The following is a 27,234-nucleotide window of genomic DNA, read 5'->3' as shown; positions in this document are numbered from 1 at the left end:
CAGTAAGGCCAGCAGGCTAATGTTCCTATCCACCCAGTAAGGCCAGCAGGCTAATGTTCCTATCCACCCAGTAAGGCCAGCAGGCTAATGTTCCTATAGACTCAATAAGGCCAGCAGGCTAATGTTCCTATCCGCCCAGTAAGGCCAGCAGGCTAATGTTCCTATCCACCCAGTAAGGCCAGCTGGCTAATGTTCCTATCCACCCAGTAAGGCCAGCAGGCTAATGTTCCTATCCGCCCAGTAAGGCCAGCAGGCTAATGTTCCTATCCACCCAGTAAGACCAGCAGGCTAATGTTCCTATCCACCCAGTAAGGCCAGCAGGCTAATGTTCCTATAGACCCAGTAAGGCCAGCTGGCTAATGTTCCTATCCGCCCAGTAAGGCCAGCAGGCTAATGTTCCTATCCACCCAGTAAGGCCAGCAGGCTAATGTTCCTATCCACCCAGTAAGGCCAGCAGGCTAATGTTCCTATCCACCCAGTAAGGCCAGCAGGCTAATGTTCCTATAGACTCAGTAAGGCCAGCAGGCTAATGTTCCTATCCACCCAGTAAGGCCAGCAGGCTAATGTTCCTATCCACCCAGTAAGGCCAGCAGGCTAATGTTCCTATAGACTCAGTAAGGTCAGCAGGCTAATGTTCCTATCCACCCAGTAAGGCCAGCAGGCTAATGTTCCTATAGACTCAGTAAGGCCAGCAGGCTAATGTTCCTATCCACCCAGTAAGGCCAGCAGGCTAATGTTCCTATAGACCCAGTAAGGCCAGCAGGCTAATGTTCCTATCCACTCAGTAAGGCCAGCAGGCTAATGTTCCTATAGACCCAGTAAGACCAGCAGGCTAATGTTCCTATATACCCAGTAAGGCCAGCAGGCTAATGTTCCTATAGACCCAGTAAGGCCAGCAGGCTAATGTTCCTATCCACTCAGTAAGGCCAGCAGGCTAATGTTCCTATAGACCCAGTAAGACCAGCAGGCTAATGTTCCTATAGACCCAGTAAGGCCAGCAGGCTAATGTTCCTATCCACCCAGTAAGGCCAGCAGGCTAATGTTCCTATAGACCCAGTAAGGCCAGCAGGCTAATGTTCCTATCCACCCAGTAAGGCCAGCAGGCTAATGTTCCTATAGACCCAGTAAGGCCAGCAGGCTAATGTTCCTATCCACTCAGTAAGGCCAGCAGGCTAATGTTCCTATAGACCCAGTAAGGCCAGCAGGCTAATGTTCCTATCCACCCAGTAAGGCCAGCAGGCTAATGTTCCTATCCACTCAGTAAGGCCAGCAGGCTAATGTTCCTATCCACCCAGTAAGGCCAGCAGGCTAATGTTCCTATAGACTCAGTAAGGCCAGCAGGCTAATGTTCCTATCCACTCAGTAAGGCCAGCAGGCTAATGTTCCTATCCGCCCAGTAAGGCCAGCAGGCTAATGTTCCTATAGACCCAGTAAGGCCAGCAGGCTAATGTTCCTATCCACCCAGTAAGGCCAGCAGGCTAATGTTCCTATAGACCCAGTAAGGCCAGCAGGCTAATGTTCCTATCCACCCAGTAAGACCAGCAGGCTAATGTTCCTATCCACCCAGTAAGTCCAGCAGGCTAATGTTCCTATCCACTCAGTAAGACCAGCAGGCTAATGTTCCTATCCACCCAGTAAGGCCAGCAGGCTAATGTTCCTATCCGCCCAGTAAGGCCAGCAGGCTAATGTTCCTATCCACCCAGTAAGGCCAGCAGGCTAATGTTCCTATAGACCCAGTAAGGCCAGCAGGCTAATGTTCCTATCCACCCAGTAAGGCCAGCAGGCTAATGTTCCTATAGACCCAGTAAGGCCAGCAGGCTAATGTTCCTATCCACCCAGTAAGGCCAGCTGGCGAATGTTCCTATCCACCCAGTAAGGCCAGCAGGCTAATGTTCCTATCCACTCAGTAAGGCCAGCAGGCTAATGTTCCTATCCACTCAGTAAGGCCAGCAGGCTAATGTTCCTATCCACTCAGTAAGGCCAGCAGTCTAATGTTCCTATAGACTCAGTAAGACCAGCAGTCTAATGTTCCTATAGACCCAGTAAGGCCAGCAGGCTAATGTTCCTATCCACCCAGTAAGGCCAGCAGGCTAATGTTCCTATCCACCCAGTAAGGCCAGCAGGCTAATGTTCCTATCCACCCAGTAAGACCAGCAGGCTAATGTTCCTATCCACTCAGTAAGGCCAGCAGGCTAATGTTCCTATAGACTCAGTAAGGCCAGCAGGCTAATGTTCCTATCCACCCAGTAAGGCCAGCAGGCTAATGTTCCTATAGACCCAGTAAGACCAGCAGGCTAATGTTCCTATAGACTCAGTAAGACCAGCAGGCTAATGTTCCTATAGACCCAGTAAGGCCAGCAGGCTAATGTTCCTATCCACCCAGTAAGGCCAGCAGGCTAATGTTCCTATAGACCCAGTAAGGCCAGCTGGCGAATGTTCCTATCCACCCAGTAAGGCCAGCAGGCTAATGTTCCTATCCGCCCAGTAAGGCCAGCAGGCTAATGTTCCTATCCACCCAGTAAGACCAGCAGGCTAATGTTCCTATCCACTCAGTAAGGCCAGCAGGCTAATGTTCCTATCCACTCAGTAAGGCCAGCAGTCTAATGTTCCTATAGACTCAGTAAGACCAGCAGTCTAATGTTCCTATAGACCCAGTAAGGCCAGCAGGCTAATGTTCCTATAGACCCAGTAAGACCAGCAGGCTAATGTTCCTATAGACTCAGTAAGACCAGCAGTCTAATGTTCCTATAGACCCAGTAAGTCCAGCAGGCTAATGTTCCTATCGACCCAGTGAGGCCAGCAGGCTAATGTTCCTATCGACCCAGTAAGGCCAGCAGGCTAATGTTCCTATAGACTCAGTAAGGCCAGCAGGCTAATGTTCCTATCCACCCAGTAAGGCCAGCAGGCTAATGTTCCTATCCACCCAGTAAGGCCAGCAGGCTAATGTTCCTATCCACCCAGTAAGACCAGCAGGCTAATGTTCCTATCCACTCAGTAAGGCCAGCAGGCTAATGTTCCTATAGACTCAGTAAGGCCAGCAGGCTAATGTTCCTATCCACCCAGTAAGGCCAGCAGGCTAATGTTCCTATAGACCCAGTAAGACCAGCAGGCTAATGTTCCTATAGACTCAGTAAGACCAGCAGGCTAATGTTCCTATAGACCCAGTAAGGCCAGCAGGCTAATGTTCCTATCCACCCAGTAAGGCCAGCAGGCTAATGTTCCTATAGACCCAGTAAGGCCAGCTGGCGAATGTTCCTATCCACCCAGTAAGGCCAGCAGGCTAATGTTTTGTCAATTTGTTTTGTTATTTAAACACCACTTTAAATGTGTACATGACACTGCAACAAAATTTCCCCATGGGGACAATAAAGTCAGTAAAGTAGAGTAGAGAGGATGGACAGACCAGACCAAGGGGGTAGAGTAGAGAGGATGGACAGACCAGACCAAGGGGGTAGAGTAGAGAGGATGGACAGACCAGACCAAGGGGGTAGAGTAGAGAGGATGGACAGACCAGACCAAGGGGGTAGAGTAGAGAGGATGGACAGACCAGACCAAGGGGGTAGAGTAGAGAGGATGGACAGACCAGACCAAGGGGGTAGAGTAGAGAGGATGGACAGACCAGACCAAGGGGGTAGAGTAGAGAGGATGGACAGACCAGACCAAGGGGGTAGAGTAGAGAGGATGGACAGACCAGACCAAGGGGGTAGAGTAGAGAGGATGGACAGACCAGACCAAGGGGGTAGAGTAGAGAGGATGGACAGACCAGACCAAGGGGGTAGAGTAGAGAGGATGGACAGACCAGACCAAGGGGGTAGAGTAGAGAGGATGGACAGACCAGACCAAGGGGGTAGAGTAGAGAGGATGGACAGACCAGACCAAGGGGGTAGAGTAGAGAGGATGGACAGACCAGACCAAGGGGGTAGAGTAGAGCGTAGAGGGGTTGTTCTATATTTCTGTCCTAATAATCTTGCAATGGCCCTTCATATCTTTCATGCAGTGTGCATGTGAGTGTAAAAGCAATGCAAACAGAGGTATTTTCTCTGCCTTGAAAACATGAGTGCTCTTTTAGATCAGTTTGAAAGGATTTCTTGGTAGTCATAGCATGTACAGTACATCTGTATAATGGCCTCCACTGCTTGTCATCATTAATGTAGTGTATGAGTCATCCTTTAATAATGGGTGTTTTTTCCTTCACAGGTAAATGTTGAAGACACCGTTGAAATGTTACCAAAATCGAGAAGAGCACTTACCATTCAAGAGATTGCGGCGTTAGCCAGATCTTCATTACATGGTAAATACGAGCTTGTGTACGCACGCACGCACGCACGCACGCACGCACGCACGCACGCACGCACGCACGCACGCACGCACGCACGCACGCACGCACGCACGCACGCACGCACGCACACACACACACACACAACAAATCCTGCATGCTATACTCTTTACACTTTACATGCATGTGACCGTTGCCCTCTAATCTTTGAAATCTAGGCATCTCCCAGGCGATGAAGGACCATGTGACACGGCCCACAGGCATGGCCCAGGGCAGGGTGGCCCACCTGATAGAGTGGAAGGGCTGGTGTAAGCCCACTGACACCCCCGCAGCTCTGGAGTCTGACTTCAACAACTACTCTGACCTCACTGAGGGAGAACAGGAGGCCCGCTTCGCTGCTGGTCAGTAGGCCTACCCAGTTTATCATTACAATCATTTAGTTTTACTTTAACAGGTAAGTTGACTGAGAATGTTTTTTACAGCAATAACTTGAGGTAGTAAAATGTTGTGAAATGTTTATTTCTCTCCGTTTTTTGTTCCCTTCTTTCTATGCCACTCTTTTGTCCTCTGTCCCTGTCTGCCTCTCTCTTTCACTCTCTTCCTCTCTCTTTTGCCTTGTCTCCATCTGTCTCTCTATCCATTCTCTAGGTCCCTCGTTCCCCTTCTCTCATTCCTCTTTCACTCTCTCTCTCTCTCTCTCGCCATTCTCCCTCCCTCCCTCCCTGCAGTGCAACCTCTCAAGGTTAATTTGCACAGTAAGGTTCTGCTCCTGGCTAGTGATGGTGTGACTGAGCGCTTTTCTCTGTGCCCCTCATCTCCTTTAATTTTTTCCTTTACTCTCTTTTTTTCTCCTCTCCTCTGACCATCACCCAATATGCCCCCTTTACACACATACTGTACAGGCATGCAAACACTTCTACCGCCTTCTGATCACCTCCAGCTGACCCCAAGGTTATTTCACTTGTCCTTCACTTCCTCTTACATCTTCACTGTACCCCTGTCCACTTTGTCACCACTCTGGTCAAAGTGCTGACATGCTTCCTCATCTACGTCATCTACGTCACTGAATATTAGCTGGGCATGGGTGACTTTGCAGGTTGTGTGAAAAACAGTGAATGTAATGTAGCTGTGTATGTATATGTGAGAGTGTAATTGTGACTGTTTGGTCGAAGTGATTCAGTTTCAATTATGGGAGAGGGTACAATGGTAAATGTGTTGGAATGTTTTTGACTATGTATGCACTGTACATGGTGTGTGTGTTTCAGGATAGATTAAGCCAGCTGAATGGGAGGTACCCAGGGGGTTGTGTCCAGGTGGGGTTGTGCTATTGATGGACCAGCTCGTGCCAACACACACACATCTCCATCTACATGCACGCACACACACAATCCTGGATAGTGGTTATCCCCTGCAGGAGTCTGGCTGTCAGCCCTGACCGATACTAAGAGGAGCTTATTTCAGTGTGTATAGAAGGTTGTACTGTGTGTGTGTGTGCAGGGCTGGCAGGGCTACAGTTCCATGGGGTTACTCTGTAGAGGCCATCAACGTGTTCTGGGAGTGTGCTGGTCTAAACAGGTCTGGGAGAGGAGCCAATCTCTGCAGGACCATAGCATACACATGCGTGCGGGTGCGCGCGCACACACACACACACACACACACACACACACACACACACACACACACACACACACACACACACACACACACACACACACACACACACACACACATGCAGAATGGATGTAAACCTTGTTGTGCATAAGATGGAGAAAGAGAATGAGAAAAAAATCTAATCAAATGTTATTTCTCACATATGCTGAATACAACAGGAGTAGACCTTACTGAGAAATGCTTACTCATAAGCCCTTAACCAACAATGCAGTTCAAGAAATAGAGTTAATAAAATATTTACTAAATAAACTAAAGTAAAAAATTCAATAAAAAGTAACACAATAAGATTACATAACAATAACGAATCTATATACAGTGGGTACCGGTACCGAGACCAATGTGCGGGGCACAGGTTAGTCGAGGTCATTTGTACATGTAGGTAGGGGTAAAATGACTATGCGTAGATAAAAAACAGTGAGTAGCAGCAGTGTAAAAACAAGGGGGGGGGGGGGGGGGGGGGGTCAGTGGCCATTTTATTAATTGTTCACCAGTCTTATGGCTTGGTGGTAGAAGCTGTTAAAGAGCCTTTTGGACCTAGACTTGGCTCTCCGGTACTGCTTGCCGTGCAGTAGCAGAGAGAACAGTCTATGACTTGGGTGACTGGAGTCTTCGACAATTTTTTGGGCCTTCCTCTGACACCGTCTAGTGTAAAGGTCCTGGATGTCAGGAAGCTTGGCCCCAGTGATATACTGGGCCATACGCACTGCCCTCTGTAGCGCCTTACGGTCAGATGCCAAGCAGTTGCCTTACCAGGCGGTGAATCAACCAGTCAGTATGCTCTCGATGATGCAGCTGTAGAACTTTTTGAGGATTTGGTGTTGTCTTGCCCTCTTCAGGACTGTCTTGGTGTGTTTGAACCATTTATAGTTTGTTGGTGATGTGGACACCAAGGAACTTGAAACTCTCAATCGCTCCACTACAGCCTTGTCAATGTTAATTGGGGCCTGTTTGGCCCTCCTTTTCCTGTTGTCCATAATCATCTACTTTGTCTTGCTCACATTGAGGGAGAGGTTGTTGTCCTGGCACAACACTGCCAGGTCTCTGACCTCCTCCCTATAAGCTGTCTAGTCATTGTTGGTGATCAGGCCTACCACTGTTGTGTCGTCAGCAAACCTAATGATGGTGTTGGAGTCGTGAGCTTAGTGTAGAGCTTTGTGGGCACTATGGTGTTGAACGCTGAGCTGTAGTCAATGAACAGCATCCTCACATAGGTGTTCCTTTTGTCCAGGTGGGAAAAGGTACTGTGGAGTGCGATTGAGATTGCGTCATTTGTAAATCTGTTGGGGCGGTATGCGAATTGGAGTGGGTCTAGGGTATCCGGGATGATGGTGGTGATGTGAGTAATGACCATCCTTTCAAAGCACTTCATGGCTACCGACGTGAGTGCTACAGGGCGGTAGTCATTTAGGCAGGTTACCTTCGCATTCTTGAGCACAGGAACTATGGTGGTCTGCTTGAAACATGTAGGTATTACAGACTCGGGAGAGGGAGAGGTTGAAAATGTAATTGAAGACACTTGCCAGATGGTCCCCGCATGCTCTGAGTACCTGTCCTGGTAATCCGTCTGGCCCCGCAGCCTTGTGAATGTTGACCTGTTTAAAGGTCTTACTCACATCGGCTACGGAAAGCGTGATCACACAGTCGTCCGGAACAGCTGGTGCTCTCATGCATGCTTCTGTGTTGCTTGCCTTGAAGAGAGCATAAAAGGCATTTAGTTAGTCTGGTAGGCTCCCCTTTTCCCTTTGTAGTCCATAATAGTTTGCAAGCCCTGCCACATCCGACGAGTGTCGTAGCCGGTGTAGTAGGATTCAATCTTAGTCCTGTATGGATGCTTTGCCTGTTTGATGGTTCATCTGAGGGCATAACGGGATTTCTTATACAGTGGGGCAAAAAAGTATTTAGTCAGCCACCAATTGTTCAAGTTCTCCCACTTAAGAAGATGAGAGAGGCCTGTAATTTTCATCATAGGTACACTTCAACTATGACAGACAAAATGAGAAAAAAAATCCAGAAAATCACATTGTAGTATTTTTTATGAATTTATTTGCAAATTATGGTGGAAAATAAGTATTTGGTCACCGACAAACAAGCAAGATTTCTGGCTCTCACAGACCTGTAACTTCTTCTTTAAGAGGCTCCTCTGTCCTCCACTCGTTACCTGTATTAATGGCACCTGTTTGAACTTGTTATCAGTATAAAAGACACCTGTCCACAACCTCAAACAGTCACACTCCAAACTCCACTATGGCCAAGACCAAAGAGCTGTCAAAGGACACCAGAAACAAAATTGTAGACCTGCACTGATCTTAACTGACTTGCCTAGTTAAATAAAGGTTTGTTGTGTCTTTGGCGTCATTAAACCGAAGACTTATTTTTATCAAATAAATTCTCTGTAATTATTATTACGTGATTAAACTAACTTAATCATGTAAATGTAATTAACTAGGAAGCCGGGGCACCAAGGAAAATATTCAGATTACAAAGTTATATTTTAATATCTGATCAATTAGTCTTCTAATTAATTAATTATTCTTTACCTCGTGTTAGTCTCATTCCAAACGTCGTAAATTGTTGGTTATCTGCACGAACCCAATCTTCACTATGAGTCATCCATACATCAATTGTCTCAATCATTTATTTATTAACTAACTAAATAATCACAGAAATGCACACACTAACAAACAAGTAGATATAGTCACAAGGAAATGATAGGGGAATGTGCCCTAGTGGACTAAACCGGCATGGCGGATTGGTAGACAAAGGGACTGAGAAGGGCGCGAAAGATAAAACAAACACACTACAAAGTTGATAATTATAACAATTGAAATGCTAATCCTTTGCACATGAACGCTCACTTTTTCGGGAATAATTGCAATCAATATATATATTTACGCTCAGTGTGTCGTCGTGATCTCTGTTGGAAAGTTTGTTTCTGTTGGAGAGTTTGTCCGCCCTCTCTCTCTCTGCCGTGGTTAGAAAGGATAGTTCAGAGTAACATTCAGCAATGTTGTTATAGAATAGATGTTTCGGCGGTTGTCGGTCCTCGCATTCACGGGTACATAATTTCTAGCTGCAGACTAGTAATTAGTATCGAAGAGTAGCTCTTATTCTGTCGGTATCGATAGTCTCAGAGTTTAACCACGTGGTATGGTTAAGAATTCTGCAATCTACTCAAACCTTAGCCCTCTCGGTTATCGAGGTAAGCTGATCTGAAGATAAATTCCCAAGGTGGGGGTTATATTCGGAAGAGCAGAAAAAGGCTGTCTCATGATGCCAGATCAATGTCTGTGCTCATGGGGCGGGCCAATGACTTAGTTAACTTTAAAGGGAATTGGGTTCCCTTTCATTAAACAGTTTAAAATCACATTACATAAATTCACAAATAGTTTCATCTTTACTTATTCATGTTATACAACAATTAGATGCAAGCCTCATAACTGACTGTATTGGCTGTATTGTCTCTCATGAGTTTCACAAACATTAAATGAAATGGACCGGTCGTAGCTGGATTCTTCCCCGACCGTGTACACCTTCTCCAAAACATGTACATTGTTCAATTCTCAAGTTCTATGCTGGAGAAGAGGTTCCTTTGTTCTCCTGTGAAAACTCACTCTCTCTTATACTCTGGCCATGAGGAGAGAACTCCTCAAGGAATTTATGACCTGCCTAACAGAGCCTGTTGGTAGGAGGTGAGAGAGAGAGGGGGATGGTGCAGAGAGAGGGGGATGGTACTCGCTATCCCCAAAGAGGGCAACGTCATGACATTCCCCCCTAGTGGTTTGGATCTTGTTTATCCTGCATGTTACAAATCAACATAAAAAAGAATGACCATGTGATGTCCTGTTTGTAGATCCTCGTTGCAGTCCCTTCTGGTGGTTGAACTTGGTAGGCTCTCTGAAAGCGGAGCAGTCCACCACAAGGATGGGCAGTTGATGTCCGGTTGGTGATCGCCGTTGCGGTCCCCTCTAGTGGTTTACCTTGGTAGGTTCCCTGGAAGCTGCAAAGTACCACAGGAAGGGCCAGGGGATGTCCTGGTTGGTGATCGCCGTTGCGGTCCCCCCCTCTGGTGGTTTACCTTGGTAGGCTCTCTGACAGCAGGGCATGCCGCCACAAGGATGGGCAGTGGGTGTCCGGATTTGGGATCGCCGTTCCAGACCCGTTGTCTGATCGTCGTCCAGACTGGAAGATCTGGGCAGTAACTTAGGCAGATGTTAACAACGCACGCACACACACACTCATGAAATATATATAATTACATTCGAAGATATAGAAAATATAGTTCTCACACAAAAATCCTCTAATTGGACTGTATTCTATATACGTCCAATATTCTGCAAAAATGACTATCATGGCATTGTCTCTAATTCCATATCTAGGGTTATCCTACTTGGTGTGTTGCTTAGGCACTATCCTAAGTTGATAACTATATGACAAGTCTACAGCTGAAAGGCACTAGTTTTGGGCAGTCCACAGGGTGACCTATGGACTTCTGGGAAGAAAACTGGTGAGTGCTGTAGAGTCAAAAGCCTCAAAGTAAATGTTCAACTTTACTAAGGCTGGTATTTTGCTTGGACCCTTAAGTGATCCTAGCATAAATCCTAATTGGGTGTTCCGTTGTGCAGGTGCGTTTATGCTTACACAAGCGCGCATGTCAAGGGAAGAAAACCAAGTATCCTGGCAGATTACATCTTGTTCAGAATGAGTCTGACGTAGTCAGGTAATTTTCAGGTCAATGCCTGGAGGTCAGTCAGAATTGGTGTCGAGGGAGTCTGTAGTGGTTTTACTCCAAGTCACTGTGTCTTCCACTATTGTAGTGGCGATAGGTATGAAGAAGTCTATTTCATAGCTATGCTATCCACGGAGAAGCTAACCTTACGACGGAAGTACTCTTTACGTATTGGACCAGTCATACGTGGTGTGATCATGGTTCATGACTTCTAATAATTTTCTTCCTGAATGGAGGATTCTATTTATTAGTGGCCTGTGTGTTAACCATTGGAAGAGTGCACTGGAGATTCCCTTCCCCGTGTTGCACTCTGAGTGACTCCTAACTACTATGTCGCTGTTGTCAAGGGTAATTTGATTGGTTAGATCTCTAACCTTCTTACTGATTGTAGCTGGACTGACTGTTGCTGGTATTGGTACTGGTACTCAAGGGGACCAGTTATCTTATCGAATTGTTCTGAAATATTATTCTACCGGAACACATGATTGGAGCATTTTACTAGTTGTATTGTAGTTGAACCTACACATGGCAAGGAATGATTATTGTTGCCATTTGTTTTGGAGGTGGACAAGTCCACTGGACTTCCTTTACGACCAGTGTGGTATACCTCAGTACTATCTTAGATGTGTTCTAAGATAATCCCCGTCTAGGGGCCTGTCTGCTCCTCACTGTTCTCATAGGGGAGTTTACAACTAGATTTTATTTATGCTCTGGCGGCCTCGTACGGTGTTGTCCGTAGTCTCGACCCCCCCACCGGCCTCGATGAGGCTCATCATGGGTCTGGGCTACTATTCCCCCCATTTGTGTCTCGGGACCCCCCACCAGCGGGTGGTGTTGGTACCCGAGGCGCAAACGAAAAGGTCGGACCCTATGTACGAGTTGTCAGTGGCCACGTTGTTACGAGAATAGCTGAATCCTTTCAAACAAATCTCCTGGGGTTTGTGCTTCAAAACGCTCAGTGGCAGTAGAGGCCTGTCAATCACCACGCGTACACGTGTGGCAACCTCTTCAGTACCTGCGAACTGAGACGAGGATATCGGTCTGTGATATCGCAAAGTGTTTCACCAGTGGGAGTCATCGGGTCAGTTGCTGGACTGACGCCATTAGTGTCATTGTAAGGGGTGACAGTCCCCCACAAAGCGGAAGGTTTATCATCGGAAGCAGAGTATACTCTGCGCATCAATGTTTTTCTTGCTGAGATGGCCGCAGTACTTGCGGAAGTGTCCGAAGGGCAAGGGAAGTTCATCTCAACTACCGTATTGCACGACTGCAAGGAGGAGGGAGTTGCTTATTCACAGAGACAGCTGGCTCGAAATCATGAAAAGAATGGTCAATCAGGTTGGCTGATGGAATGTGTCGAGATATCGTAATATCTCCTTGGATCGAATTCGGCACCAAGAGGTTTCTAAACGTCTTTTTCCCAAGGGGTGCTTTCGACAGATACCCCTCGTGAATGACTGCGTTGCAGCTAGCGTTAGGGGAAGACAGTGTGGTCAGTGGAGAAGGCACTGTGGCCTGTGACCATACCTGGTTGGTTTTCCAATCCATCAATGGGAGTAACCGATCCATAAAGTCTGCTCCAAGTAGCAGGGGTACAGTTTCGAGGCTGGTAACATACACAGGGTGAACGACCAATACGTCCTGGAAGTGTAGTTTCAGCATGACTCTCAATGTGAGAGGCGAGGTAGTCTGAGTGACCCCTCGAAGTGTAGTGTCGCATTGTTCACCTTTTAACCAACGTTTAGTTGGCTTCAAAGCCCTTTTGAGATCATCGAACAATGTTTGAGAGATGAGTGATATTGTCGGGCTCAAATCGATTAGCGCATGACAAGTTAAGCAGTCCTCCAGGACTGTTTCCAGGTATGGGCGTTTAGATTCGTGGTTAGTGGACATATTCCCCACAAAGTGGAGTGGTCGTTCGCAACGACGTGATGTGTCACTTCTGTTCAAGGTGGAAACAGATTGACTTTTCAGATTTTGAGTGAGCTTGGCTTTAAAAAAGTGTTTGACCTTTTTCTTCGCAACATTTGTATCAGAGTCTATAGACAAAGCCCGTGGGCTTGTTTCTTGATCAAGCGAGCCCTGGATAGGGTCTCGAATGAGAGCGGGATACATTTTTAACGTCCTTGCTATGGGTGTTAATTCCTGCGGACCTGGTGTCCGGTAATTCCCCGTCTAGACCTAGTGACGTATCTTTTACCCTTTTCTCAAATTGTTCTCGCTTTAGTTCTTCACGTAGTGGAACTTCTGGAGAACATTGGTCTACGTTTTGATCGTCCCTTCGAACCCTTTTTTACCTTTGTGCTCTGACACTTTTTGTGGGTTGGGACAAGGAACGTAGCGAACAGGTCAATTGTAGCGGTAGTCGTTTTGATGGCGACGTACTTTACAGTTATTTCGACCGCGGAGGTTATTGGAATCATGGTTTCGTGGTAGAAACTGTAGTTGTGCGTCATCTCTCAACGCTCCAATACCTGATAATGCACCCTCTAACTGGAGTGAGTGCTCCTGGTCAAACGTCAAAACCGAGTGGTCAGGGCTCTTGAACTTTTGATGCCTCAAAAGCTGTGCTTGCAAGCTCGCTGAGTTGTAAGATCGGCAAGCCAACGTGGGCTGCAGGGCCCAAGTAGGTAATGAAGGTGGGATACATGTTCGACAGAAACATTTATTTGAATGGTAACAGCTCTTCCATTCCTGTTTCAGTGAGTAAGGGCAGGCCAATGACTTAGTTAACTTTGAAAGGAATTGGGTTCCCTTTCATTAAACAGTTTAAAATCAGTTTAAAATCTGTTTTACTGTTGTTTTATTTCTTTACCTACCTATTGTTCACCTAATACCTTTTTTGCACTATTGGTTAGAGCCTGTAAGTAAGCATTTCACTGTTAGGTCTACACCTGTTGTATTCGGCACACGTGACAAATAAACTATGATTTTATTTTATATTTGTCCTATTTTATGTACAAGTGTGTATTAATACACGTGTGAATTGGAAATGTGTTTTTTTGCATATCTCAACTCTCCCTGAGACACCCTCGGAGAGTGGTCATTATCAACTATTAGGGTTAATTGCCTTGTTCAAGGGCACATCAGCAGATTTCTCACCTTGTCTGTGCGAGGATTCAAACTAGTGACCATTCAGTTACTGGCCCAAGGCTCTAACCGCTATGCAACCTGCCACCCCGCTGGGCAACCTGCCACCCCGCTGGGCTACCTGCCGTTTGTGTGACATACAGATCTGAGACATCTCTCTCATTTCTGATTGTATATTTTGTGTGACAGACTGTACATACAGTGCCTTGAAAAAGTATTCATCCCCATTGGTGTTTTTCCTAGTTTGATGCATTACAACCTGTAATTTAAATAGATTTTTATTTGGATCTTATGTAATGGACATACACAAAATAGTCCAAATTAGTGAAGTGAAATGCACAAAATATCTTTAGTACGTGCATATGTATTCACCCCATTTGCTATGAAGCCCCTAAATAAGATCTGGTGCAACCAATTATCTTCAGAAGTCACATAATTAGTTAAAAAAGTGTCACATGGTCTGTCACCTGATCTCAGTATATATACAGCTGTTCTGAAAGGCCCCAGAGTCTGCAACACCACTAAGCAAGGGCTACCACCAAGCAAGAGGCACCACGAAGACCAAGGAGCTCTCCAAACAGGTCAGGGACAACGTTGTGGAGAAGTACAGATCAGGGTTGATCCACAGAGTACCATTTGAATCCATTATTAAAAAATTAAAAAAAATATGGCACCACAACAAACCTGCCAAGAGAGGGCCGCCCACCAAAACTCACAGACCAGGCAAGGAGGGCATTAGTCAGAGAGGCAACAAAGAGACCAAAGATAACCCTGAAGGAGCTGCAAAGCTCCACAGTGGAGATTGGAGTATCTGTCCATAGGACCACTTTAAGCCATACACTCCACAGAGCTGGGCTTTACGGAAGAGTGGCCAGAAAAAAGCCATTGCTTAAAAAAAAAATAAGCAAACACGTTTGGTGTTTGCCAAAAGGCATGAAGGCACTCTGGTCAGATGAGACTAAAATTGAGCTTTTTGGCCATCAAGGAAAATGCTATGTCTGGCGCAAACACCTCTTATCACCCCGAGAACACAATCCCCACAGTGAAGCATGGAGGTGGCAGCATCATGCTGTGGGAATGTTTTTCATCGGCATGGACTGGGAAACTGTTCAGAATTGAAGGATGTCGCTAAATACAGGGAAATTCTTGAGGGAAACCTGTTTGTCTTACAGAGATTTGAGACTGGGACAGAAGTTCACCTTCCAGCTGGACAATGACCCTAAGCATACTGCTAAAGCAACACTCGAGTGGTTTAAGGGGAAACATTTAAATGTCTTGGAATGGCCTAGTCAAAGCTCATACCTCAATCGAATTGAGAATCTGTGGTATGACTTAAAGATTGCTGTACACCAGCGGAACCCATCCAACTTGGAGCTGGAGCAGTTTTGCCTTGAAGAATGGGCAAAAATCCCAGTGGCTAGATCTGCCAAGCTTATAGAGACATACCCCAAGAGACTTACAGCTGTAATTGCTGCAAAAGGTGGCTCTACAAAGTATTGACTTTCGGGGGGTGAATAGTTATGCATGGTCAAGTTTTCAGGTTTTTTTGTCTTATTTTTTGTTTGTTTCACAAGAAAAAATATTTTGCATCTTCAAAGTGGTAGGCATGTTGTGTAAATCAAATTATACAAACCCCCAACAAATCCATTTTAATTCCAGGTTGTAAGGCAACAAAATAGGAAAAATGCCAAGGAGGGTGAATACTTTTGCAAGCCACTGTACCGGTGTTTTGTAAGTGTGAATTATTTCCAGTGTTTGCATATATATCCAGGTAACATGTCTATATGTTTGTATGACCTATGACCTATCCGGTTTAGAACCTTGATGTGATGTCAGTCTATCAATATACTCTGTCTTCCACAGAAAATACCTGTCAATCAAAAATCATTTGCCGGCATCATCATGGGAACTCAATGATGGGGCTCGATGTGTGTGTGTGTGTATTGAATGTTTGTGATATTGACGTCTAACCTATGTGTGTGTCAAGGTGTGGCGGAGCAGTTTGCCATAGCGGAGGCTAAGCTGAGAGCCTGGTCGTCTGTGGATGGAGATGACTCTAATGACGACTCGTATGATGAGGACTTCATTCCCGCCAACGAGCCCACAACACAAAGCACAGGTACTGTACACCTACACACACTATCATAATCAGACCTCCTCCAAAAACTTCTAAAGATACCAACTTTAGAAATATCTCAACTTCCCAATTTGAGCCAATGCTACCCTATTACAACTGGAGTTTCACTGAAGAGTGCATAGTCCTCCTTTCTCATATCTTCATTTATTCCTACCTTGCTTTTTACCCTCCAGGCCCTGCACATCCTTTCCCCCCAACCCCCCCACCTCTCTCTGTCTCCTCTGTCTGTGTGGTGACGAGGCTGTCTGTAACTCTTATTGTCCCAGTGCCCTACTTTCATCCGCTCACAAAAAAAGTTGGTCCCCGGTGAAATTTGATATCCCTCCTGCAAGTTTAATTAGATTATTTTGCTGCAGACAGTTTGTTGGCTGCGTGCGTGTATATATGTAGGGTTGTGTGTGGGGATGCCAATGCTTTTAGGCTGATTGCTTACTCCACTGCACCAAATATGACTGCTTTGTTTTGCTTGATAATGTCATTTATTTTAATTTAGTATGACATATTTTATTCCGTAACACTACAGTATATGGCTGAAAAGTTGCCCCAAAGGCACAGATCTAAGATCAACTTGAATGGTATAACCTTCACCCTTTCCAGATTTAGCCTGATAAGTTAGTTTCATTAAATAATACATCTGCTATAATTCCATAACAATACATTGCTCTCTCATCAGTAGAGATCATAGTTTTTCCTGACTACGTGACCTGACCTCGTCAGGCATGGTCAGACATTAGCAGGGTCATTCAGTATACTTACTGTCTCTCTTCTCCCCCTTCTCTGTATCCAGAGGTGCCTCCTTACCTGAGGGACATTCTTCAAAGTCAGGTGTGTCAGCACCTGGGTCTGCGGGGGCCGTGCTGTGAGGGGGCAGGAGGAGGAGAGGGGGGAGACAGGCCCTCCCCCACCTCCACAGACACCCTCTGCTCCAGCCTCTGCAGCCTGGACGAGCAACACCCCTTACTGCGAGATCTCACCCATCACTGCGGCAACAACCACGGTAACACCGCCGAGCTGGCTGCCAAGATCCTCTCAGCCCTGCAAGGGGGGGAGGAGCTGCTGTTGGCCCGCCTCCAGAGGGTGGGGCAGGGGGTTAGAGGGGGAGGGGACTTCAACAACCTGAGGGGTGGGAGGAGCCGGCCGGGGGGGGAGGAGTCACCTTGCTACTCTGTGACCTACTCCGAGACCTATCTGTCGCCCGGGGAAGACGAAGGTACGCCCTGCAAAGACTATGAGGGCACCGTGGGCCAGGGAGAAGGAGAGCGCGAGGTGTACCCACCTGACTATGCCACCCACAGGAAGGTCTCAGATGTAGCCTCCTCCGGGGTGGTGTCTCTGGACGAGGATGAAGAGGAGGAAAAGGAGGAGGAGGATAGGGAGAGAGAGCAGAGAAACCAATGACTGCCCTGTCATTGATTTTTGTTTCATCAATTGTTCATCCCTCCATCTCTCCGTCCCTCCCATGGCCTCTGACATGTCTAAACCTGTCTGCATGTTTTTTTCATGACTTGAACTCTTACTGCAGTGTAACCTCTCTGTCTTGGCGTCATCGCATCATGTCGATCCCCTACCCGCCTGCCCCCTTGACCATTTGATATGTATCAATATATTTTTGTCTTGAGGCGTCCAAACAATCTTTTCTATCAATGTGAAGCAGGAGAGCAGGACTGGCTGTCACAGGCTTCAGTAACAAGCCCAACGATTGGTCTGTGGTTTCAGTAAGAAGCCCACAGATTGGCCAGTGGGGTTCAGTGCTCCAGCCACCCACAACAAGAAAGCGAGTGACTGCTAAAAAATAAAAGGGACACAACTGACAGGAAAAAGACTGACCCTTAAAACTCTGAAATATCTCTGCATGTGTTTGCAAGTGCTGAACTGAACTTGTGTGCTGACCTGGTCTTGAGCACGTCGGTTTTGTAGTTTGGGCTGTTCTGTATAACCCCTCCCTTCCTCTGCCCCCAACCAGATACAGTATATCCCATTGGTGGACAGGTTCCACTGCATCCTGAAACCTGAAGCCCTTCCTCTCCTTTGCAAGAGATGTTGGGTGCGTTCCTCTGCCCAAGCGTTGCTGACGCATGCCAGATCTTACAATGCCTGGATAGGTATTTTACGTATCAGCTAACCACATATGATATACCAATCTGGTGCCCGACGGCACAGTCGATGACGTGGCACGCAACCATTGGATGATGCATGCAATGTCTGAGAAGGGGAGCGCTACCCCCTAGCATCCTTCTGGGCATGGCTTGCTGAGTATGCCAAACTACCGTATGTAACCTGTCACCAACAGTTATGAGCAAATGCTGGAATGTCTTAAAAGTGACAGGAAATATGTATTTTAAAAACAAAAAAATATTTGTCACAAATGATTATGACAGAAATGATATGCTTTTATTGTACTAGTTTTCTATCATTCAACATGTTGTTATTATAATTATTCTGAATATCATTATGACTAACCGTCATAATGACATACTATAGTTACCAGATTTTGTTTTTGGTTCTATGGTTTCCTAAATGGAATTCTTAATACCAATGGTTCTCTTAAAAAACTACGAAGACAAAAACACAAATAGAATGTTCCAGAAGTGACCCTTTGATGAAAGAGATATTGTTTGGTGGAGAAATTGTTGTACAAAGACAGGAACCTAGTTTCAGTGAGAAGGTGTTGAGTTGCATTGGAGATTTTCTATATTTTTGTATGCGTTGTCTTTCTTTAATCTTTGCCTATGCGGCGTGCCAGTGTATGTGGTATTTGCACGAAGCTAACGTGGCTGTAGATTTCTCCTTTCTTTGTTATCACTGTGTGATATAGTATACCGGGAAAAAAAATACAAATATGAACAAAAAAAGGTTTATTTAATTTTGAAAGAGGATACTGTGATACGGTTTGTTATTGTCATGATCCTCAATGGAAAAGTTTCCTTTTCTTTGTAATTATTTCGGACTTCTTTCTTTCCTGTTCATAGCTGCTCCTAAAGCAACATTCAAAGTTAATTCTCTTTCCATTCTTTTTCAAAGGATGTCAGGAAAAGGGCATTTTTTGTAAATATATCGAAATCATTCCATTGGCATGGTGATCTGAGGAACCTTAAATTGGTTCGGTCAGAGGGACTGTCACTCATACAACTCAGGAAGTCCCATTGGTTCAGAGCGTCAGTATATCCCGCCCATAAACAGCGAGCCACTGCTCATTCATCCTCTTTCTCAGAGTGTGTGTGTGTAGGGAAATGTATTCACGATTAAAGCACAGAATTAGTGCTCAGCTCACCTCTTCAACTCTTCACTGATTGTTCATGAAAGCCCTAGTGTGTGTGTGCATGGTAAAATATTACACAGTCAACTAGCTTGCATTTGTGCGTCCGCTCCAAAAAACCCTAATGCAACGATTCCCTTTAAACAGTGTTTTAGTATAGCAATGTTCTGACTGAAGGTAAAAAGCTTGGCCTACATGATGCTTTTGGAAAGGACATCAACAGACCAATCACCGTTCTCCCTTTTTGGAAACTAAAAATGTGTTTTAGACTTTCTGCCAGAGAGATGATTAAAAGTAGAGGTGGTATCATACATTTTAGCAACATGATTTGAAATGAAACAACTGAATTATTTGATGATGACACTAACAACTGGTGGATTGAAAGAGTCTGAGACACAAATTCAACTCAGGGGAAACCATTACGGCTGTGCCTTCATTTATAACCTTTGACCTCTGATTGGTCATACGGTCAGGTCAGTTCCATTCATTCTGTCCAATGACAAATGCTAACCCACCATTGAGCCAGAGCCATAGATCCACTTGACATCCACAACATGCAGACATTTACATTATGGTTCTACACAGAACTATTGACAATATGTAGAAAGACACTTTGACAGCTGGGTGTTTTTTCTAGAATGCATCTTGTAATGCTTTCTGATTCTAATGCAGTGTACTGTGCATCCATTTATCATGGTTGATGAGACTGTTTGGAGTACGAGTTTCTTACTTAGTGCTCTGCTCACTGTTCTTTTAAGTTCATCGAGTTACTAATGTTTGTCTTTCTGCCTTTATTACAGCTGTACGAAGTTGCTCATATGGTATTGGACCTCTTCTTTGACAAGGTCAAGGGTTAAAAGTCAAACTAGAGTTGTGTAAGGTTAGATCCTGTTACATCTGTTTCCAGCTTGTCCTGGTGTTTAGATGATTGGAGGGTTTGAGTATTGTCTAGTTGGAGGGACACTGTGTCACTGTCCTTTCACTGACATTACAGAGAGGGGATGTTTGCGTCTGGGGCAAGGTTGTGATTTTGTCCTGATGCAATGACGTGTGTTGCATTGTTCTCTGTCCCCCTCCCAGTCTGGCTGCACGGCACACTCACTGAAAGTGTCCCCCTGGTGGTGTGTGACTGGCACCTTGGTTCCGGGCATCTCGTTCACACACAGCTGTCACATACACTCTCCCTCTGTCTCCATCTGTCTCATTTTCTCTCCCCTTCCTCGTCCCCTTCTCCTTTCTGTCTCTGTCCCTTTGTCTTCCGCATCTCCTGTCTCCCACTTTCACCCTCAGTCTGTTTCCATCTTCTTCTGTCCCTTCTTCTCTCTCTCCCTCCCTTCCTCCCTCCCCCTATCCTTATTCACAGGAGCCCTCTCTTATGTAACTGGGGGACGGCAGGGCTGAGTGCTACCTTTGCCGACAGGCAATTAGCCAGCGATGATGAAAAACAACTGATGGACACGTAGAGCAATGGGAGATGTATATCTCTCTTTATTTTATCCTCTCCTGCTATGTGTCTCTTTATCGTTCCTGTCTCTCCTTCTGTCCTAATGCGAGTCTTTTGAGGTAAACTGCCCCAAAAAGCTGATGGTGGTTGCTGTAAGAGGTGGGTGGTGCCACTGTCCTGTGATTGGATGAATGTACTATGATTTATACTGCGTCAGCCAATGGGAATGAGCGTCCCATTCCTAGTGTGGCACAGATGGATTTTAAAGGGAGGCGTGTGTGTGCGAGTGTAAAGTGAGAGATTGGCGAGAGTGGCAACATGTTCTGTGGGTGGCCTGTTGCTCTAGGCCAGTACTGACATTGGGCACATATCACAGACTTTGTGTGTGATAGACATGGCCGGGAGAGCGCCCCTGTCAGACAGTGGCAGTGGCGAGTGGGAGGAGGCGATACACTACGTTAACATTTCATTCTAAAATCAGGGGTATTAATATGGAGTTGGTCCCCCCTTTGCCGTTATAACGGCCTCTGCTCTTCTGGGAAGGCTTTCCACAAGATGTTGAACATTGCTGCGGGGACTTGCTTCCATTCAGCCACAAGCATTAGTGAGGTCGGGTACTGATGTTGGGCGATTAGGCCTGGCTCGCAGTTGGCGTTCCAATTCCTCCCAAAGGTGTTCGATGGTGTTGAGGTCAGGGCTCAGTCAAGTTCTTCCACACCGATCTCAACAAATCATTTATGTATGGAAACAAGAAAGGGCCTTCCCCAAACTGTTGCACAAAGTTGGAAGCGCAGAATTGTCTAGAATTCCATGGTATGCTGTTGCGTTAAGATTTCATTTGACTGGAAGTAAGGGGCCTAGCCCGAACGATGAAAAACAGCCCCAGACCATTATTGTTCCTCCACCAAACTTTATAGCTGGCACTATGCATTCAGACAGGTAGCGTTCTCTTGGCATCCGCCAAACCCAGACTCGTCCGGCGGACTGCCAGATGGCGAAGCGTGATTCATCACTCCAGAGAACGCGTTTCCACTGCTCCAGAGTCCAATGGCGGCGAGCTTTACAACCCACTTCATTAAGCTCCATAGGCAGTTTGGAGCTTGGTAGTGAGTGTTGCAACCAAGCTCTGTGAGCTTGTGTGGCCTACCACTTTGCGGCTGAACCGTTGTTGCTCCTAGACGTTTCCACTTCACAATAACAGCACTTACAGTTGACCGGGGCATCTCTAGCAGGGCAGAAATTTGACGAACTGACTTGCTGGAAAGGTGGAATCCTATGACGGTGCCACATTGAAAGTCACTGAGCTCTTTAGTACAGGCCATTTCACCGCCACTGTTTGTCTATGGAGATTGCATGGCTGTGTGGTCGATTGTATTCACCTGTCAGCAACGGGTGTGGCTGAAATAGCAGAATCCACTCATTTGAAGGGGTTTCCACATACTATAGAATATGAATATTCAGCCTGTAGTCACCCAATTGCCCTCACCACCCCACACCCACAGGGTTAACATCTAGACACAACAGGCCTGTTTAACATCTAGATACTCCAGGCCCTCTGTTGAACATCTAGATACTACTGGCCCTCTGTTGAACATCTAGATACGACTGGCCCTCTGTTGAACATCTAGATACTACTGGCCCTCTGTTGAACATCTAGATACTACTGGCCCTCTGTTGAACATCTAGATACTCCAGGCCCTCTGTTGAACATCTAGATACTCCAGGCCCTCTGTTGAACATCTAGATAGTCCAGGCCCTCTGTTGAACATCTAGATAGTCCAGGCCCTCTGTTGAACATCTAGATACTCCAGGCCCTCTGTTGAACATCTAGATAGTCCAGGCCCTCTGTTGAACATCTAGATACTACTGGCCCTCTGTTGAACATCTAGATACTACTGGCCGTCTGTTGAACATCTAGATACTCCAAGCCCTCTGTTGAACATCTAGATACTCCAGGCCCTCTGTTGAACATCTAGATACTCCAGGCCCTCTGTTGAACATCTAGATACTCCAGGCCCTTTGTTGAACATCTAGATACTCCAGGCCCTCTGTTGAACATCTAGATACTCCAGGCCCTCTGTTGAACATCTAGATACTCCAGGCCCTCTGTTGAACATATAGATAGTCCAGGCCCTCTGTTGAACATATAGATAGTCCAGGCCCTCTGTTGAACATCTAGATACTCCAGGCCCTCTGTTGAACATCTAGATACTCCAGGCCCTCTGTTGAACATCTAGATACTCCAGGCCCTCTGTTGAACATCTAGATACTCCAGGCCCTCTGTTGAACATCTAGATACTACTGGCCCTCTGTTGAACATCTAGATACTACTGGCCCTCTGTTGAACATCTAGACACTACTGGCCCTCTGTTGAACATCTAGACACTACTGGCCCTCTGTTGAACATCTATATACTACTGGCCTTCTGTTGAACATCTAGATACTACTGGCCCTCTGTTGAACATTTAGATACTACTGGCCCTCTGTTGAACATCTAGATACTACTGGCCCTCTGTTGAACATCTAGATACTCCAGGCCTTCTGTTGAACATCTAGATACTACTGGCCCTCTGTTGAACATTTAGATACTACTGGCCCTCTGTTGAACATCTAGACACTACTGGCCCTCTGTTGAACATCTAGATACTCCAGGCCTTCTGTTGAACATCTAGATACTACTGGCCCTCTGTTGAACATCTAGACACTACAGGCCTTCTGTTGAACATCTAGATACTACTGGCCCTCTGTTGAACATCTAGATACTCCAGGCCCTCTGTTGAACATCTAGATACTCCAGGCCCTCTGTTGAACATCTAGATACTCCAGGCCCTCTGTTGAACATATAGATAGTCCAGGCCCTCTGTTGAACATCTAGATACTACTGGCCCTCTGTTGAACATCTAGATACTCCAGGCCCTCTGTTGAACATCTAGATACTCCAGGCCCTCTGTTGAACATCTAGATACTACTGGCCCTCTGTTGAACATCTAGATACTCCAGGCCTTCTGTTGAACATCTAGACACTACTGGCCCTCTGTTGAACATCTAGATACTCCAGGCCTTCTGTTGAACATCTAGATACTACTGGCCCTCTGTTGAACATCTAGATACTCCAGGCCCTCTGTTGAACATCTAGATACTCCAGGCCCTCTATTGAACATATAGATAGTCCAGGCCCTCTGTTGAACATATAGATAGTCCAGGCCCTCTGTTGAACATCTAGATACTACTGGCCCTCTGTTGAACATCTAGATACTCCAGGCCCTCTGTTGAACATCTAGATACTCCAGGCCCTCTGTTGAACATCTAGATACTCCAGGCCCTCTGTTGAACATCTAGATACTACTGGCCCTCTGTTGAACATCTAGATACTACTGGCCCTCTGTTGAACATCTAGACACTACTGGCCCTCTGTTGAACATCTAGACACTACTGGCCCTCTGTTGAACATCTATATACTACTGGCCTTCTGTTGAACATCTAGATACTACTGGCCCTCTGTTGAACATTTAGATACTACTGGCCCTCTGTTGAACATCTAGATACTACTGGCCCTCTGTTGAACATCTAGATACTCCAGGCCTTCTGTTGAACATCTAGACACTACTGGCCCTCTGTTGAACATCTAGATACTCCAGGCCGTCTGTTGAACATCTAGATACTACTGGCCCTCTGTTGAACATCTAGACACTACAGGCCTTCTGTTGAACATCTAGATACTACTGGCCCTCTGTTGAACATCTAGATACTCCAGGCCCTCTGTTGAACATCTATATACTACTGGCCTTCTGTTGAACATCTAGATACTACTGGCCCTCTGTTGAACATCTATATACTACTGGCCTTCTGTTGAACATCTATATACTACTGGCCTTCTGTTGAACATCTAGATACTACTGGCCCTCTGTTGAACATTTAGATACTACTGGCCCTCTGTTGAACATCTAGATACTACTGGCCCTCTGTTGAACATCTAGATACTCCAGGCCTTCTGTTGAACATCTAGATACTACTGGCCCTCTGTTGAACATTTAGATACTACTGGCCCTCTGTTGAACATCTAGACACTACTGGCCCTCTGTTGAACATCTAGATACTCCAGGCCCTCTGTTGAACATCTAGATACTCCAGGCCCTCTGTTGAACATATAGATAGTCCAGGCCCTCTGTTGAACATCTAAATACTACTGGCCCTCTGTTGAACATCTAGATACTCCAGGCCCTCTGTTGAACATCTAGATACTCCAGGCCCTCTGTTGAACATCTAGATACTACTGGCCCTCTGTTGAACATCTAGATACTCCAGGCCTTCTGTTGAACATCTAGACACTACTGGCCCTCTGTTGAACATCTAGATACTCCAGGCCTTCTGTTGAACATCTAGATACTACTGGCCCTCTGTTGAACATCTAGATACTCCAGGCCCTCTGTTCAACATCTAGATACTCCAGGCCCTCTATTGAACATATAGATAGTCCAGGCCCTCTGTTGAACATATAGATAGTCCAGGCCCTCTGTTGAACATCTAGATACTCCAGGCCCTCTGTTGAACATCTAGATACTCCAGGCCCTCTGTTGAACATCTAGATACTCCAGGCCCTCTGTTGAACATCTAGATACTACTGGCCCTCTGTTGAACATCTAGACACTACTGGCCCTCTGTTGAACATCTAGACACTACTGGCCCTCTGTTGAACATCTATATACTACTGGCCTTCTGTTGAACATCTAGATACTACTGGCCCTCTGTTGAACATTTAGATACTACTGGCCCTCTGTTGAACATCTAGATACTACTGGCCCTCTGTTGAACATCTAGATACTCCAGGCCTTCTGTTGAACATCTAGACACTACTGGCCCTCTGTTGAACATCTAGATACTCCAGGCCTTCTGTTGAACATCTAGATACTACTGGCCCTCTGTTGAACATCTAGACACTACAGGCCTTCTGTTGAACATCTAGATACTACTGGCCCTCTGTTGAACATCTAGATACTCCAGGCCCTCTGTTGAACATCTAGATACTCCAGGCCCTCTGTTGAACATCTAGATACTCCAGGCCCTCTGTTGAACATATAGATAGTCCAGGCCCTCTGTTGAACATCTAGATACTACTGGCCCTCTGTTGAACATCTAGATACTCCAGGCCCTCTGTTGAACATCTAGATACTCCAGGCCCTCTGTTGAACATCTAGATACTACTGGCCCTCTGTTGAACATCTAGATACTCCAGGCCTTCTGTTGAACATCTAGACACTACTGGCCCTCTGTTGAACATCTAGATACTCCAGGCCTTCTGTTGAACATCTAGATACTACTGGCCCTCTGTTGAACATCTAGACACTACAGGCCTTCTGTTGAACATCTAGATACTACTGGCCCTCTGTTGAACATCTAGACACTACAGGCCTTCTGTTTAACATCTAGATACTACTGGCCCTCTGTTGAACATCTAGACACTACTGGCCCTGCATACAGAACTAGGAGGTAACAGCAGTCTGCTGTAAACGTCTCATTGGAGAGCTAGAGTGTAATCTTCACAGATTAGAGAGTAGAGCTGGGAGTGGAGAGTTGGGCTGTGTTTAACCCACATTAGCCTCTGCCGCCACAGCAGTGCTTAATTAAAACGACCCACAATTCCCTGTGCGCTGGGCGGTGAGGTGACACCAAGGTAATGTCGTGGCTCCGGTGCACACATACACGCACATCTAAACACGCACACAGACACATAGACGCACATTAAAACACACTTGCATACACACACACTTCGCTGTAATTCCCTTAATTGTGAATGCAACTGGTATACAGAGCCTATGAAGGAAATGCAACAGCTTTATATGTAAAAAGATGCAATATACCAAGAGCACTTAGTCTCCCACTGTTCGCCAGAAGCAAGCTAACCATGAAACAAAGTCTACAACTATAAGAGCCAGAGTGAAAGTACCATGTCACCTCTTCCTGTCGCTCCTCTTACTGATAACTGTGAAACTTCACCTCTATCATTACACACACACACACACACACCTCTAATCCCTCAGAGATGTAATCTTTTTTCACCATTCTCTCATTTCCTTTCCTCTCATTGCCTTTCCTCTAATTTCCTTTCCTGTCATTTATTTTCCTCTCATTTATTTCTCTCATTTCCTTTCCTCTCATTTATTTTCCTCTCATTTGCATTCCTCTCATTTATTTATTTTCTGTTGTTCTTTTGGCTGAATGTACTACTTTGAATATTGCCACTTGATAAAAAAAAGACCTGGCCTTTGTTTGCTGCACCTGACATAATTTGAAGTTCTTAATAAAATATCCTTAATGTTCTTTGCAAAAAAAAATATCCTGACTTGGTATGATTGTGTGATTTCCTGGCTCGATGGAAGGGAATTATGGAAAAAAGAAAAACGAAATAAGTCGTAGAGTTTGTGGAAAGCACTTAACAATCACATAGGATTCCAAGAAGCTGCTGAATGTATTTGATTTGATAATGTACTTTTCCATTAACTCAGCTCAATACACATCATTATAGAACAATTTACAGTCTCTGGAACAACCTTTACACCTCTGAAAAGGACAGAACTCACTCACCTCACCCCTGTAACACACACACACACACAGAAATAGACAATGCTATTTTGTT

General features: G+C 45.7%; 1 protein-coding gene across 1 annotated transcript; it reads left to right on the top strand.

The window, feature by feature from the left end:
• Positions 1–4,200: 4,200 nt before the first annotated feature.
• On the top strand, positions 4,201–17,298 carry LOC120028477 (protein FAM131A-like). Its single transcript, XM_038973682.1, has 6 exons — positions 4,201–4,291; positions 4,495–4,677; positions 15,751–15,882; positions 16,628–16,638; positions 16,690–16,989; positions 17,050–17,298. The coding sequence occupies exons 1-6, from the start codon at positions 4,222–4,224 to the stop codon at positions 17,296–17,298; spliced, it is 945 nt and encodes a 314-aa protein (XP_038829610.1). The 5' UTR covers positions 4,201–4,221.
• The last annotated feature ends 9,936 nt before the right edge of the window (positions 17,299–27,234 follow it).

The sequence above is a fragment of the Salvelinus namaycush genome, chromosome 34 (assembly GCF_016432855.1).
Source record: "Salvelinus namaycush isolate Seneca chromosome 34, SaNama_1.0, whole genome shotgun sequence".
NCBI lineage: Eukaryota > Metazoa > Chordata > Actinopteri > Salmoniformes > Salmonidae > Salvelinus > Salvelinus namaycush.
This window is presented reverse-complemented; position numbering and strand designations above follow the sequence as displayed.